General features: G+C 49.9%; 1 protein-coding gene across 1 annotated transcript in view; it reads right to left on the bottom strand.

Annotated features, from left to right (window-relative positions):
- boc (BOC cell adhesion associated, oncogene regulated) overlaps positions 1–15,580 on the bottom strand; it is a 53,366-nt gene that overhangs the window by 24,154 nt on the left and 13,632 nt on the right. The window contains exons 2-3 of the mRNA XM_036935014.1: positions 6,646–6,771; positions 4,733–5,014 (exon numbers count right to left, since the gene is read on the bottom strand). Coding sequence (XP_036790909.1) covers positions 4,733–5,014; positions 6,646–6,754 — 391 coding nt within the window. The 5' untranslated portion in view covers positions 6,755–6,771. The remainder of the gene's footprint in view (positions 1–4,732; positions 5,015–6,645; positions 6,772–15,580) is intronic.

The following is a 15,580-nucleotide window of genomic DNA, read 5'->3' as shown; positions in this document are numbered from 1 at the left end:
CGGAGCCATAACTCCCCCGTTAGAGGAATGTGGTGTGGTGGGGAGATGGGAGGTGGGGAGCACTGAGATATAACAGACCTAGAGACTGTGTCCAAGATGTCCAACCTTTGTTTTCAATGTAATCTACTCACGTTCGCGTACGGCGATTCATGGACCGTCTATATTTTCGGGTTGCTCCCGGTTTACATGTTTTTTATTTCACTTTTATTTAACCAGGTAGGCTAGTTGAGAACAAGTTCTCATTTGCAACTGCAACCTGGCCAAGATAAAGCAAAGCAGTGTGATGCAGACAACACAGAGTTACACATGGAGTAAACAATTAACAAGCCAACAACACAATAAACAAATCAATGACACAGTAGAAAAAATAAACTCTATATACAGTGTGTGCGAAAGGCATGAGGAGGTAGGCAATAAATAGGCCATAGGAGTGAATAATTACAATTTAGCAGATTAACACTGGAGTGATAAATGAGCAGATGATGATGTGCAAGTAGAGATACTGGTGTGCAAAAGAGCAGAAAAGGAAATCAAATAAAAACAGTATGGGGATGAGGTAGGTAGATTGGATGGGCTATTTACAGATGGACTATGTACAGCTGCAGCGATCGGTTAGCTGCTCAGATAGTTGATGTTTAAAGTTGGTGAGGGAAATAAAAGTCTCCACCTTCAGAGATTTTTGCAGTTCGTTCCAGTCACTGGCAGCAGAGAACTGGAAGGAAAGGCGGCCACATGAGGTGTTGGCTTTGGGGATGATAAGTGAGATATACCTGCTGGAACGTGTGCTACGGGTGGGTGTTGTTATCGTGACCAGTGAACTGAGATAAGGCGGAGCTTTACCTAGCATAGACATATAGATGACCTGGAGCCAATGGGTCTGGCGACGAATATGTAACGAGGGCCAGACGACTAGAGCATACAGGTCGCAGTGGTGGGTGGTATAAGGTGATTTGGTAACAAAACGGATGGCACTGTGATAGACTGCATCCAGTTTGCTGAGTAGAGTGTTGAAAGCTATTTTGTAGACAACATCGCCAAAGTCGAGGATCGGTAGGATAGTTAGTTTTACTAGGGTAAGTTTGGCGGTGTGAGTGAAGGAGGCTTTGTTGTGAAATAGAAAGATGATTCTAGATTAGATTTTTGATTGGAGATGTTTAATATGAGTCTGGAAGGAGAGTTTACAGTCTAACCAGACACCTAGGTATTTATAGTTGTCCACATATTCTAGGTCGGAACCGTCCAGGGTGGTGATGCTAGTCGGGCAGGCGGGTGAGGGCAGCGAATGGTTGAAAAGCATGCATTTGGTTTTACTAGCGTTTAAGAGCAGTTGGAGGCGACGGAAGGAGTGTTGTATGGCATTGAAGCTCGTTTGGAGGTTAGATAGCACAGTGTCCAAGGAAGGGCCAGAAGTATACAGAATGGTGTCGTCTGCGTAGAGGTGGATCAGGGAATCGCCCGCAGCAAGAGCGACATCATTGATATATACAGAGAAAAGAGTCGGCCCGAGAATTGAACCCTGTGGTACCCCCATAGAGACTGCCAGAGGTCCGGACAACATGCCCTCCGATTTGACACACTGAACTCTGTCTTCAAAGTAGTTGGTGAAGCAGGCGAGGCACTCATCAGAAAAACCAAGGCTATTGAGTCTGCCGATAAGAATACTGTGATTGACAGAGTCGAAAGCCTTGGCCAGGTCGATGAAGACGGCTGCACAGTACTGTCTTCTATCGATGGCGGTTATGATATCGTTTACCTTTGAAGAGGGGGATGACCGCTGCAGCTTTCCAATCTTTAGGGATCTTGGACGATACGAAAGAGAGGTTGAACAGGCTGGTAATAGGGGTTGCAACAATGGCGGCGGATAGTTTCAGAAAGAGATTGGACATAGCAGACATTGGATGAACATAACATGTTAATATCTTCGACGATTCAATGGATGCTTTGTGCACAGAGGTGATGACTAAAGTGTCTTATTACAATTTTTTTTAAATATCGGACTTCTCCATGTCTTTCTGGGCCGGGCATCAGTTAAACTGCAGTACCGAAGCAGGCCTATAGGAACAGTCAAAACCGTGCTTCTAGACCAAAACCCTGGCCCCTTGTTGGAGAGGTTGTGTCCTGGGGAGCTGGGGAGAAGAGTTGAGAGCCAGGGAGGAGGTCCCATTCACAACGACCCCAGGGTCTCCTTCCCTCCCCTGGCCACCTGGCTTCAGGGTCACATTACACTGATCCAGGCAGACCCCCTCTCAGTCCCCTGACAGACACTACCACTTCTCTACCATTATAGTACCACTACACACCACTAGATGACCAAGCACTACACTACTACACTACACACCACTAGATGGCCAAGCACTACACCTCTACACTAAACTACACCACTACACTACACTACTATTCTACTACACCACACTACTACACCACACTACTATTCTACTACACCACACTACACTACCACACTACTACACCACACTACTACACCACACTACTACACCACACTACTACACCACACTACTACACCACACTACACTACCACACTACTACACCACACTACTACACCACACTACTACACCACACTACTACACCACACTACTACACCACACTACTATTCTACTACACCACACTACACTACCACACTACTACACCACACTACTACACCACACTACTACACCACACTACTACACCACACTACTACACCACACTACTACACAACATTACTACACCACACTACTACACCACACTACTACACCACACTACTACACCACACTACTATTCTACTACACTACCACACTACTACACCACACTACTACACCACACTACACTACCACACTACTACACCACACTACTACACCACACTACACTACCACACTACTACACCACACTACTACACCACACTACACTACCACACTACTACACCACACTACTACACCACACTACTATTCTACTACACTACCACACTACTACACCACACTACTACACCACACTACTATTCTACTACACTACCACACTACTACACCACACTACTACACCACACTACTACACCACACTACTACACCACACTACTACACCACACTACTACACCACACTACTACACCACACTACTATTCTACTACACTACCACACTACTACACCACACTACTACACCACACTACTATTCTACTACACTACCACACTACTACACCACACTACTACACCACACTACTACACCACACTACTACACCACACTACTATTCTACTACACTACCACACTACTACACCACACTACTACACCACACTACTATTCTACTACACTACCACACTACTACACCACACTACTACACCACACTACTACACCACACTACTACACCACACTACTATTCTACTACACTACCACACTACTACACCACACTACTACACCACACTACTATTCTACTACACTACCACACTACTACACCACACTACTACACCACACTACTACACCACACTACTACACCACACTACTACACCACACTACACTACCACACTACTACACCACACTACACTACCACACTACTACACCACACTACTATTCTACTACACTACCACACTACACTACCACACTACTACACCACACTACTACACCACACTACACTACCACACTACTACACCACACTACTACACCACACTACACTACCACACTACTACACCACACTACTACACCACACTACTACACCACACTACTACACCACACTACACTACCACACTACTACACCACACTACTACACCACACTACTACACCACACTACTACACCACACTACTACACCACACTACTACACCACACTACTACACCACACTACTACACCACACTACACTACCACACTACTACACCACACTACTACACCACACTACTACACCACACTACTACACCACACTACTATTCTACTACACCACACTACTACACCACACTACTACACCACACTACTACACTACACTACTATTCTACTACACCACACCACACTACACTACTATTCTACTACACCACACTACTACACCACACTACTACACCACACTACTACACCACACTACTACACCACACTACACTACCACACTACTACACCACACTACTACACCACACTACTACACCACACCACACTACACTACCACACTACACTACCACACTACTACACCACACTACTACACCACACTACACTACCACACTACTACACCACACTACTACACCACACTACACTACCACACTACTACACCACACTACTACACCACACTACACTACCACACTACACTACCACACTACTACACCACACTACTACACCACACTACTACACCACACTACTACACCACACTACTACACCACACTACACTACCACACTACTACACCACACTACTACACCACACTACTACACCACACTACTACACCACACTACTACACCACACTACTACACCACACTACTACACCACACTACTACACCACACTACTACACAACATTATTATTCCCGTCTCCCCACTATGGAGTCAGATGACACTACCATACAAAGGTCTTGCTGACTAATCTACATCTACACACTAAACAACACAATGTTCTTTCCCAAACAGTTTTATTATGACTGATTGTTTGTAAGATACATGACGCTGATTGACGCTGATTAACAGCTAATTGACGCTGTTTTTCCAAAAGGCCTAAAATGAAGAGAAAAAAACACTACCAGACTCACTCACTATTCAAATAAACCAGAAATGCATAAACAGCTACTCACTGGCAGCGGTGACGTTGGCTGGCACACTGGCCAGTCCCCCTGCATTGGTGCTGGCCACACACTGGTACCTGCCCAGGGTGAGGTTGGTGAGGGCTGGGATGAGCAGCGTGCCAGGCTCCAGTACCACCCCCAGTTCCCCACCAGCCCCGGCAACCAGCTCACGCCCGTTCAGCCGCCAGCTGATGTTGGCCGAGGGGGGTCGGGCGCTGCATCTCAGGGTCACGCTACCACCTAACTTCTGCACCACCGACAGAGGCTCCTCTGTGAACACTGGCACTTCATCTGGGAGAAGAGAGGTATGGGAGAGAGGGAGAGATGGGAGAGAGGGAGAGATAGGAGCGAGGGAGGGATGGGAGAGAGGGAGAAATAGAAGAGACAGAAAGATAGGAGAGAGAGAGGGAGGGATGGGAGAGAGATGGGAGAGAGGGAGGGATGGGAGAGATAGGAGAGAGGGAGGGAAGAGAGGGGAGAGAGATGGAGTGATGGGAGAGAGATGGAGGGATGGGAGAGAGATGGGAGGGAGAGGTAGGGGTGGGAGAGGGAGGGATGGGAGAGAAGGAGAGATGGGAGAGAGAGGGAGGGGAGAGAGAGGTAGGGAGGGGAGAGAGAGGCAGGGTTGGGGGAGAGAGTGAGGGATGGGAAAAAGAGAGAGGGGGATGGTAGAGAGAGGGATGGGAGAGAGGGATGGATGGAGAGAGGGAGGGATGGAGAGAGGGAGGGATGGGAGAGAGGGATAGGATGGTAGAGAGAGGGATGGGAGAGAGGGGGGGGTGGGAGAGAGGGATAGATGGGAGAGAGGGATGGATGGATGGAGAGAGGGATGGATGGATGGAGAGAGGGATGGATGGAGAGGGAGGGATGGGAGAGAGGGAGGGGAGAGATAGGAGAGAGGGAGGGAAGAGATGGGAGAGAGATGGTGGGATGGGAGAGAGATGGGAGGGAGAGGTAGGGGTGGGAGAGGGAGGGATGGGAGAGAAGGAGAGATGGGAGAGAGAGGGAGGGGAGAGAGAGGTAGGGAGGGGAGAGAGAGGCAGGGTTGGGGGAGAGAGTGAGGGATGGGAAAAAGAGAGAGGGGGATGGTAGAGAGAGGGATGGGAGAGAGGGATGGATGGAGAGAGGGAGGGATGGAGAGAGGGAGGGAGGGATGGAGAGAGGGAGGGATGGGAGAGAGGGATAGGATGGTAGAGAGAGGGATGGGAGAGAGGGGGGGATGGGAGAGAGGGATAGATGGGAGAGAGGGATGGATGGATGGAGAGAGGGATGGATGGAGAGAGGGATGGATGGATGGAGAGGGAGGGATGGGAGAGAGGGAGGGATGGGAGAGAGGGATGGATGGGAGAGAGGGATGGATGGGAGAGAGGGAGGGATGGAGAGAGAGGGATGGGAGAGAGGGAGGGATGGGAGAGAGGGAGGGATGGGAGAGAGGGATGGATGGATGGAGAGAGGGATGGATGGAGAGGGAGGGATGGGAGAGAGGGAGGGATGGGAGAGAGGGATGGATGGGAGAGAGGGAGGGATGGGAGAGAGAGGGATGGGAGAGAGGGATGGATGGAGAGAGGGAGGGATGGAGAGAGAGGGAGTGATAAGTCCCACTGCCATTCACATGTTTAAGACAAACTGTGAAGATAGCTTATTCTCCTTCCACCCACATAGGATTTAATCCTTACTTTTGATGTATGCAAAACAACTTGGTGTAAACCTCCATCTTTAATAACACATTAGTTGAGATAGATCCCTGTTATCTCAGACATCCCAGTATCTCTATGACAATCCCTGGTTTCCTGTTATCTCAGACATGTTATTATCTCTATGACTATCCCTGGTTCACTGTTATCTCATACACATATTAGTATCTCTATGACAATCCCTGGTTCCCTGTTGGGATGCTGTGACATGACCAGCGCTCTACTCACCAGTGACAGTGGCGCCGCCCTGTAGGCAGCACAGTAGCACAGCACCCAGAGCACACAGCACTCGCACCCGTCGCTTTTTCATCCACGGAGTCCAGTCTGTTCCAGACATCTTCCATACACTACCCCCTGATGGAGAGAGAGAGAGAGGGGGTCAAATGTCATACACTACCTACCCCCTGATGGAGAGAGAGAGAGGGGTCAAATGTTATACACTACCCACTGATGGAGAGAGAGAGGGGGAGGTCAAATGTCATACACTACCCCCTGATGGAGAGAGAGAGGGGGGTCAAATGTTATACAATACCCCCTGATGGAGAGAGAGAGGGGGAGGTCAAATGTCATACACTACCCCCTGATGGAGAGAGAGGGGGGGGGTCAAATGTCATACACTACCCCCTGATGGAGAGAGAGAGATGGGGTCAAATGTCATACACATATTTACAACACTCAAAACAAACAATATGAATCCACTCATTCCCACACACATTCTGTCACTAAACCAACAACCACTCCTACCATACCACTGACAGATCCCATGGCAACGTCATAAACAAACCTCCACACACAGTGGAAAACACTTAGACACATACAAACACCCCACTGAAAGGTAGAGACCAGGTGAGGGTCCTAGTCACAGCAGAGGCCCGCCCTCAGAAACACAACTCCAGCCCAGACACAAACAAAACCTTTCTTTTCCGTCAGCCCCCATCCTCCTTTCCTCCCGCACCCATCAGCCTCTCCCTTCATCATTCTGCGCCTCTCCCCCCTTTCAGGTGGAGCAGATACAGGTAGAGGAAGGGGATACACAGAGCAGTACAAAGAACAACTGACTACAAGGAGGAGAGGGGTGGGGGTTTCTAGTAGTGCAGCAGTGGGTGTGTGAGCAGGAGCTCATATGAATATCCGTGTGTAGATTGTGTGTATGAGATATGAGAGAGGGAGAAATAAGGCAAGAAATCAGGGGAGAGAGAGAGAGAGAGAAAAAAAAGGAAAAGAGAGAGGGGTAATGGTCAGTCTATTAACAGTTAATGCCGAGCGGGGAGATTTTCTCTCTCCCTTGTGGCTCTCTGCCAAGTTTCCCAAATTCTTCCCTGTCAGGTTAAACTAACAACTTCCTGTCAGGATGAGGAGGGTGGTCCACACAGCTCCCGGACTGGAAATCTCTCTCTCTCTCTTTTTTCTCTCTCTCTCTCTCTAACACACATGCACTCACACAGCAAACTTACATGCACCCACACAGCAAACACACATGCACTCACACAGCAAACTTACATGCACTCACTAAGCAAACTTACATGCACCCACACAGCAAACACACATGCACCCACACAGCAAACACACATGCACTCACACAGCAAACTTACATGCACCCACACAGCAAACACACATGCACCCACTCAGCAAACACACATGCACCCACACAGCAAACACACATGCAAACACACATGCACCCACACAGCAAACACACATGCACTCACACAGCAAACTTACATGCACCCACACAGCAAACACACATGCACCCACACAGCAAACACACATGCACCCACACAGCAAACACACATGCACTCACACAGCAAACGTACATGCACCCACACAGCAAACACACATGCACTCACACAGCAAACTTACATGCAAACACACATGCACGCACACAGAAAACACACATGCACACACACAGAAAACACACATGCACGCACACAGAAAACACACATGCACTCACACAGAAAACACACATGCACGCACACAGAAAACACACATGCACGCACACAGAAAACACACATGCACGCACACAGAAAACACACATGCACGCACACAGAAATCACACATACACGCACACAGAAAACACACATGCACCCACACAGCAAACACACATGCACGCACACAGAAAACACACATGCACTCACGCAGAGGCAGTGCTGGACAGGGGAGAGAGTGGTTGGTGGGAACACGGTTCTAAGCAAAAAATATTCTGTAGTTGTTCACTATTATTACTATCCTACCCTTCTCTCTCCACCCAGAACCCCCTGGCCTTCTTTCCTTATCTCCTACCCTTCTCTCTCCACCCAGAACCCCCTGGCCTTCTTTCCTTATATCCTACCCTTCTCTCTCCACCCAGAACCCCCTGGCCTTCTTTCCTTATCTCCTACCCTTCTCTCTCCACCCAGAACCCCCTGGCCTTCTTTCCTTATCTCCTACCCTTCTCTCTCCACCCAGAACCCTCTGGCCTTCTTTCCTTATCTCCTACCCTTCTCTCTCCACCCAGAACCAGCTGGCCTTCTTTCCTTATCTCTTACCCTTCTCTCTCCACCCAGAACCCCCTGGCCTTCTTTCCTTATCTCTTACCCTTCTCTCTCCAACCAGAACCCCCTGGCCTTCTTTCCTTATCTCCTACCCTACTCTCTCCACCCAGAACCCCCTGGCCTTCTTTCCTTATCTCCTACCCTTCTCTCTCCACTCAGAACCCCCTGGCCTTCTTTCCTTATCTCCTACCCTTATCTCTCCACCCAGAACCCCCTGGCCTTCTTTCCTTATCTCTTACCATTCTCTCTCCACCCAGAACCCCCTGGCCTTCTTTCCTTATCTCTTACCCTTCTCTCTCCACCCAGAACCCCCCTGGATTTATTTCCCTCCTTTCTTTGATCGAAATGAGCTGGCTGGATCACATGAGCTCTGTCTAGAACATGTACTTTAACACTGAGTCTGGACACATCAAGAGCTTCCTAACAAACACACACAAAGCACAAGCACGCACACCTAGGGGCTAGACAACCAAAACTGGATTTGGCTAACTAAGACTAATACCATAACCACATGGATATAGCTAGGCTACACAGTAACTGATGGACATAGCTAGGCTACGCAGTAACCGGTGGACATAGCTAGGTTACACAGTAACCGATGGACATAGCTAGGTTACACAGTAACTGATGGAGATAGCTAGGTTACACAGTAACCGATGGACATAGCTAGGCTACACAGTAACCGATGGACATAGCTAGGTTACACAGTAACCGGTGGACATAGCTAGGCTACACAGTAACCGATGGACATAGCTAGGCTACACAGTAACCGGTGGACATAGCTAGGCTACACAGTAACCGATGGACATAGCTAGGCTACACAGTAACCGATGGACATAGCTAGGTTACACAGTAACCAATGGACATAGCTAGGTTACACAGTAACCGATGGACATAGCTATGTTACACAGTAACCGATGGACATAGCTAGGCTACACAGTAACCGATGGACATAGCTAGGTTACACAGTAACCGGTGGACATAGCTAGGCTACACAGTAACCGATGGACATAGCTAGGCTACACAGTAACCGGTGGACATAGCTAGGTTACACAGTAACCGATGGACATAGCTAGGTTACACAGTAACCGATGGACATAGCTAGGTTACACAGTAACCGGTGGACATAGCTAGGTTACACAGTAACCAATGGACATAGCTAGGCTACACAGTAACCGGTGGACATAGCTATGTTACACAGTAACCGATGGACATAGCTAGGCTACACAGTAACCGATGGACATAGCTAGGTTACACAGTAACCGGTGGACATAGCTAGGCTACACAGTAACCGATGGACATAGCTAGGCTACACAGTAACCGGTGGACATAGCTAGGTTACACAGTAACCGATGGACATAGCTAGGTTACACAGTAACCGATGGACATAGCTAGGTTACACAGTAACCAATGGACATAGCTAGGTTACACAGTACCCGACAGACATAGCTAGGTTACACAGTAACCGATGGACATAGCTAGGTTACACACACGCGCACACACACACGCACGCACACACACACACACACGGCAAGGAAAGAGACACACCCCTGTCTCATCTAGTGAACCAACCACCTGTGGGTCCCAATGGGAGGTACGAATCCTCAAAAACAAAGTAGTAGAAAGACACACACACAGCAACATGTCCACAACAGACTAACGAAACTCACACTTGTGACTAACAAACTTGTACACACACACACACACTAGTGTTTCACATGCTTTATCATGGCTTTACAAACACTCTTGTTATTTCATGAGAACCTCTCCCACGTCAAGCCTCCCTAAACGCAGCCTCATCTTTGGCTCGGTCTCTAGATCCATTAATCAGACTGGATTTGCTTAGCAGATACCCTGCCTCATGACAAGCTGGCCTCAACACAACTTTTTCCATCAATCCATTCCAGCAGAGACACAGAGAGAGACAGGGGGAGAGAGAGAGAGAGAGAGAGGGGGGGAGAGATACTAATCCATCCTTCTTCTTCTTCTTTCCTCTCCTCCCCCTGTCTCTCTCTCCATCGCATCACAGAGCAGATGGTGGCTGATGAAGACCAGAGACACACAGAGACAGCTCCTCTGATTTAGGACAGACACACAGAGACAGCTCCTCTGATTTAGGACAGACACACAGAGACAGCTCCTCTGATTTAGGACAGACACACAGAGACAGCTCCTCTGGTTTAGGACAGACACACAGAGACAGCTCCTCTGATTTAGAACAGAGACACACAGAGACAGCTCCTCTGATTTAGGACAGACACACAGAGACAGCTCCTCTGATTTAGGACAGACACATAGAGGCAGCTCCTCTGATTTAGGACAGACACACAGAGACAGCTCCTCTGATTTAGGACAGACACACAGAGACAGCTCCTCTGATTTAGGACAGACACATAGAGACAGCTCCTCTGATTTAGGACAGACACACAGAGACAGCTCCTCTGATTTAGGACAGACACACAGAGACAGCTCCTCTGATTTAGGACAGACACACAGAGACAGCTCCTCTGATTTAGGACAGACACACAGAGACAGCTCCTCTGATTTAGGACAGACACACAGAGACAGCTCCTCTGATTTAGGACAGACACACAGAGACAGCTCCTCTGATTTAGGACAGAGACACACAGAGACAGCTCCTCTGATTTAGGACAGACACACAGAGACAGCTCCTCTGATTTAGGACAGAGACACACAGAGACAGCTCCTCTGATTTAGGACAGAGATGCAGAGTATGTTTCTCCGCTCATACAGGAGTAATAAAGGCCTAGATCACACATTTAGTAGAATTACTGTTTTATTTATAAAAACATATAATACAACTATTTATCAGGGGGTGCTGCAGCACCCTCATCACTCCTACTTCCCGCGGCTATGCTGCAGTAGTTTGTGTGTGTCTATACGCATGACTTGTGAGTATGTGTGTATAGGTCGGGCTGGCCTATAATATGTGTACATCGGTATGTACGTGTGTTGGGTGCATGTGTATGACTGAGTATGTTGTTTGCTCTTGTATGAGATGGGGAGATTGCAAAGAGTGTGTATGAGTCTTGGATGTTGCATTAGTACTATGGGCATACGTTCAGTATGGGGTTTAGTAGTATGACATGGTGAAAGGTATTAGGAGTGTGTTGATAAAGCCTCTTTGTGGTGCAGGCAGGGTTCCTGGGTTCCCTATTGTCCCCCTGCCTCCCAGGATAAATTCATTTGACAAGCCTGCTAATTGGATAAAACTAGGCTGGAGCCTCCTCCCTGAGCACTCACATTCCATCTGCTTTCTGGCATGGAGAGAGAGGACACAGGAGGGGTGGAGGAGAGAGGAGAGAGAGGACACAGGAGGGGTGGGAGAGAGAGGAGAGAAGGGACACAGGAGGGGTGGGAGAGAGAGGAGAGAGGGGACACAGGAAGGGTGGGAGAGAGGACACAGGAGGGGTGGAGGAGAGAGGAGAGAGAGGACACAGGAGGGGTGGGAGAGAGAGGAGAGAGGGGACACAGGAGGGGTGGGAGAGAGGACACAGGAGGGGTGGGAGAGAGGACACAGGAGGGGTGGGAGAGAGGACACAGGAGGGGTGGGAGAGTGGACACAGGAGGGGTGGGAGAGTGGACACAGGAGGGGTGGGAGAGTGGACACAGGAGGGGTGGAGGAGAGAGTAGAGAGAGGACACAGGAGGGGTGGGAGAGAGTGGACACAGGAGAGGTGGGAGAGAGGACACAGGAGGGGTGGGAGAGAAGACACAGGAGGGGTGGGAGAGAAGACACAGGAGGGGTGGGAGAGAGGAGAGAGGACACAGGATGGGTGGGAGAGAGAGGACACAGGAGGTATGGGAGAGAGAGGACACAGGAGGTGTGGGAGAGAGGAGAGAGAGGACACAGGAGGGGTGGGAGAGAAGACACAGGAGGGGTGGGAGAGAAGACACAGGAGGGGTGGGAGAGAGGAGAGAGGACACAGGATGGGTGGGAGAGAGAGGACACAGGAGGTATGGGAGAGAGAGGACACAGGAGGTGTGGGAGAGAGGAGAGAGAGGACACAGGAGGGGTGGGAGAGAAGACACAGGAGGGGTGGGAGAGAGGAGAGAGGACACAGGATGGGTGGGAGAGAGAGGACACAGGAGGTATGGGAGAGAGAGGACACAGGAGGTGTGGGAGAGAGGAGAGAGAGGACACAGGAGGGGTGGGAGAGAGGACACAGGAGGGTTGAGGAAGAGAGGAGAGAGAGGACACAGTTGGGTGGGAGAGAGGAGAGAGGGGACACAGGAGGGTGGGAGAGAGGAGAGAGAGGACACAGGAGGGTGGGAGAGAGGACACAGGAGGGTTGAGGAAGAGAGAAGAGAGGACACAGGAGGGTTGAGGAAGAGAGGAGAGAGGGGACACAGGAGGGTTGAGGAAGAGAGGAGAGAGAGGACACAGTTGGGTGGGGGAGAGAGAGGAAACCGGAGGGTTGAGGAAGAGAGGAGAGAGAGGACACAGTTGGGTGGGGGAGAGAGGAGAGAGAGGACACAGTTGGGTGGGGGAGAGAGGAAACAGGAGGGTTGAGGAAGAGAGGAGAGAGAGGACACAGGAGGGTGGGGGAGAGAGGAGACAGGAGGGTTGAGGAAGAGAGGAGAGAGAGGACACAGGAGGGTGGGGGAGAGAGGAGAGGGGGCTAGGGTTGTTGGGTAGGCAACTCCTTCTGAGGAGCTGAACTGTTGAATATTTATCACCGCCCTCCTCGTCCATCTCTCTCTTCCTACCCACCATTTTACGTCCTTCACTACCCCCCATCCAAACATCACAATGGCCCCCCTTTAGATAAACACATGCGGTGTCAAGTGTGAGGAGTACTGGGTTCAACTGCTCTGCTCGGGCCCGCCGGCCCTCAATGCCGCGCTGCATAGCTGCCATGCGGGAGGCCGGTTGCCCCTGGCGACGCTAACAGGCAGAACGCACCTTAATAGAGTGGAGCGTCATTGTGAAGCAGTGGGCCGGTGGGCAGACAAAGACCCCGCAGACTCCCAGAGAGAAAGGAGAGATACTACTCTGAAGGGCCCCAGGAAGAGCTGATGATGGGGGCCGCTCAACGGAGGAGAGGAGAAGTGTGTGTGTGAGAGGGATGGGGGGGGGGGGGGGGGGGGGGGGGGGGTTGATAGTAGTGTGGAGAGGTGAGTGGGGTGGTGGTGTGGTTCAGTCTTAGATGGGTGAGGGTTGGGGGTGAAGGGGCTGGAGAGGGGTTGACTGAGAAGCAGAATGGGGTCTAAATGAATAGAGGGGATGTCAACTGGCAGGCGAGCAGGAGGACACAGGGTCTTGTCAATGAGAGGGTGTGTGAGTGTGTGAGCGCGTGTGAGAGCGTTGTTTGAATGTGTCCAACATATTTTCCCCTCACTCAGTCAATCTGGTTGCTGGCCCTTTGGTCAGGCTGGGGCTGAGTGGAGAAGACAAGACGAAAACAACAGCTACAGCTCTGCTCTCAAGTGGAAAATGGATCCCATAGTTGTAAAGAATTTGAGATGAATTACTTAGCCCGTTCCCTCAGCTGTTTACCAAAACAAGTGGAGAGGTGAGTGGGGTGGTGGTGTGGTTCAGTCTTAGATGGGTGAGGGTTGGGGGTGAAGGGGCTGCCGTTTTGTTTTTGTTTTTCATCCTAGACTGTAGCTTTAAAAGCATAGACTTTACCTAAACAACCATAGCTCTAGTCAACAGGAAACAGTTTCTCCCAGGTCCCCATGCTATGGCTAGGCCTCAGCATTCTGGAGAGTTCTGGGTCCTGTTCCATGTGCTACAACCAATGTTATAAAACGTTCAGATAGAAATGCATTAGGTACATAGGACACACACAAGTCTATGTCATGTAGATTATAGGACACACACAAGTCTATGTCATGTAGATTAGGGAGTCCATAAGTTCACTACACTTTACAAGGCATTTCCATCAGAACGTTCTGCCTTCCTGAACATGCCCCCCAGCGAGGTCTGAGGTTGGCAGATGATCCCGCTCCAGCAGGTGGAACCCAGCCGACCACGCCCCATTCATACCCCTCTCTCTCTTAGCTGAGCACCCACAACCCCCCTCTCAACATCTCTAGACATCAACCGCTCCTATGCCCCAAAAATTACACATCAAAAGCATCATCTAACGAGGTTGGGACCCCCCCCCCCACACCCTTCACAAAGTATTAGTGAGCTACCCCCCGCCACAGCCCATCCACTCCATCCACGCTAACGAGCACCAGGCCGTCTCGGGGATTAACAAGTGAGATCAAGCCAGGCCCAGGGGGGGCTCTAATCAATTAGGCACCACGGCATTTGCATATTTTATATAACAAGGCAGAATTAACCAGCCAATGCTAATTATGGGGCTACTGCAGCATTCACAATGCCATGGCTAACTAACACATACTGTCACGGCCACATTCCTTCCTGGTCCTGGCGGACACTGGATGGATGTCTTCCTGTGTGTCCTCCCGGGCCATGGGAACTAGCACCACCTGACTGAGCCCTACCCACTACCCCCCTGGGCATTACTTCCTCTACAATCAAACACAGTTTATAAGCAGGCAACAGGTTGGGATGAGAGGATGGATGTTTCATAAAGACTTTACTAGGCCGATATATGTTAAAGGGGCAATCTGCAGTTCAAACAACAACGACACTGCCAC

This window comes from Oncorhynchus mykiss, chromosome 11, assembly GCF_013265735.2.
Source record: "Oncorhynchus mykiss isolate Arlee chromosome 11, USDA_OmykA_1.1, whole genome shotgun sequence".
Lineage (NCBI taxonomy): Eukaryota > Metazoa > Chordata > Actinopteri > Salmoniformes > Salmonidae > Oncorhynchus > Oncorhynchus mykiss.
The sequence above is the reverse complement of the archived record's forward strand: the minus strand, read 5'-3'. Positions and strand labels throughout refer to the sequence as shown.